General features: G+C 35.2%; 1 protein-coding gene across 1 annotated transcript in view; it reads right to left on the bottom strand.

Annotated features, from left to right (window-relative positions):
• Positions 1-1068, bottom strand: part of LOC123011848 (sodium/hydrogen exchanger 8-like) — a 4823-nt gene extending 3755 nt beyond the window's left edge. Inside the window, exons 1-4 of the mRNA XM_044409498.1 lie at positions 897-1068; positions 621-852; positions 262-564; positions 38-214 (exon numbers count right to left, since the gene is read on the bottom strand). Of these exons, the coding sequence (XP_044265433.1) occupies positions 38-214; positions 262-564; positions 621-852; positions 897-1001 (817 nt within the window). The 5' untranslated portion in view covers positions 1002-1068. The remainder of the gene's footprint in view (positions 1-37; positions 215-261; positions 565-620; positions 853-896) is intronic.
• Between the last annotated feature and the right edge of the window lie 321 nt (positions 1069-1389).

The following is a 1389-nucleotide window of genomic DNA, read 5'->3' as shown; positions in this document are numbered from 1 at the left end:
TCGTTTATTTCTTTTGAAAGAGACATTCGTTCTTTACTCATGAGAATTCCTACTATCGTGGTTGCGATAGTTCCACCAAAACAAATCCATCGCGTGAAGTAGAAACTTGAGTATGCTATTGACAATGTAAGTAGCATAAGTTTGACAGATTTATTGTTAGAAAATTTCATCAAAATAACACCTAGCCATCCAAATAAGTAACCCATTGGAATCGCTAAAAGAAAAAAATAACTTTTTAAGTTTTATGTTGACTACAAATACCAAAAAACAACATTCTTATGAGTGAACATATGAATTGGTACCAGTGTATCACCCATCCTTCACGATTAGCCGTTAAAAAATCATATAACGTAACAGTGATTATTGATGAAAAGAGAGTTTCTCCTTGAAGTAAAACTGTCACATGATGGCTCTGGATGTTTGATTCCTTTAAATATGTGAGAATGTATAAAGGATACACTGCACAGTTCAGACCGCCAAAAATCAGTCCATCTATGTATCCCCATTTAGTATCGATCACTAATCGCATCAACATGCCACACATAAAAGCGCTAAGAAGCAAACCTACAATCAAAATTACTACCGAACTGAGAACAAATTATTTATAAGACATTTTAAACCTGGTCCAGATATTATGAATAGTTGCATCAAAGATCTCCAAAATGCATGAACATCAATACAAAAAGCAGTAGTGAAGATAATAGCCGGCAAATAAACCTCTTCGATGTGATTGATCGGTACTTGGGCAACACCCGATATTCTTTGCATAAAGTCGCTGTGCAATGAACCAATTCCCCATAAAATGCCAATAAGGATGCTAAAGAGGTAATAAGGAATGGGAATTCCACCAATCTGAAGTTGCATTTTAATAAGAACTAAACATTTTTAATACTTACTTTCACAAGGAAGCGAATTATAGACACAGAGAAGATGATACCAAACAAAAAAATGTACTTAAGTGGTCTATCTAATTCATACTGAATTTTTTGCTCGAGAGACATATTTTTATCATCTGCTTGGCAAAAACCTAGCCGATAAAGGCTAAAAAATAGAAATATCAGCGTGACTTTTTTTAGCATTTTTATGACTTGTAATTGTTTGACACGATTGAGTTGTTTTATTGTCTCCATGGATAAGGTTACATATCAAGACGGAAAGTGGTTCTTACCAAGGTGAAATTTGATGACCAAGACACAAAGCACTCCGGACAGCAATAGCCGAGGTACATACATACAATGTACAATGGCGAGTGTTAAATCTTGATAGTCAATGTCACTGCCTAACATGCTCTCTTGTGAAACGAACGTGTGTATGTCAAATAGCGGTCTTGAAATTGATGGAACATCTTACGAGCCCCAACTGATTAGCAACCTCAACTTCAAAAAATCC

This window comes from Tribolium madens, unplaced genomic scaffold (genome assembly GCF_015345945.1).
Source record: "Tribolium madens isolate multiple individuals breed KSU strain unplaced genomic scaffold, Tmad_KSU_1.1 Scaffold_91;HRSCAF=231;Tcas5.2_LG7, whole genome shotgun sequence".
In the NCBI taxonomy this organism is placed as follows: Eukaryota; Metazoa; Arthropoda; class Insecta; order Coleoptera; family Tenebrionidae; genus Tribolium; species Tribolium madens.
This window is presented reverse-complemented; position numbering and strand designations above follow the sequence as displayed.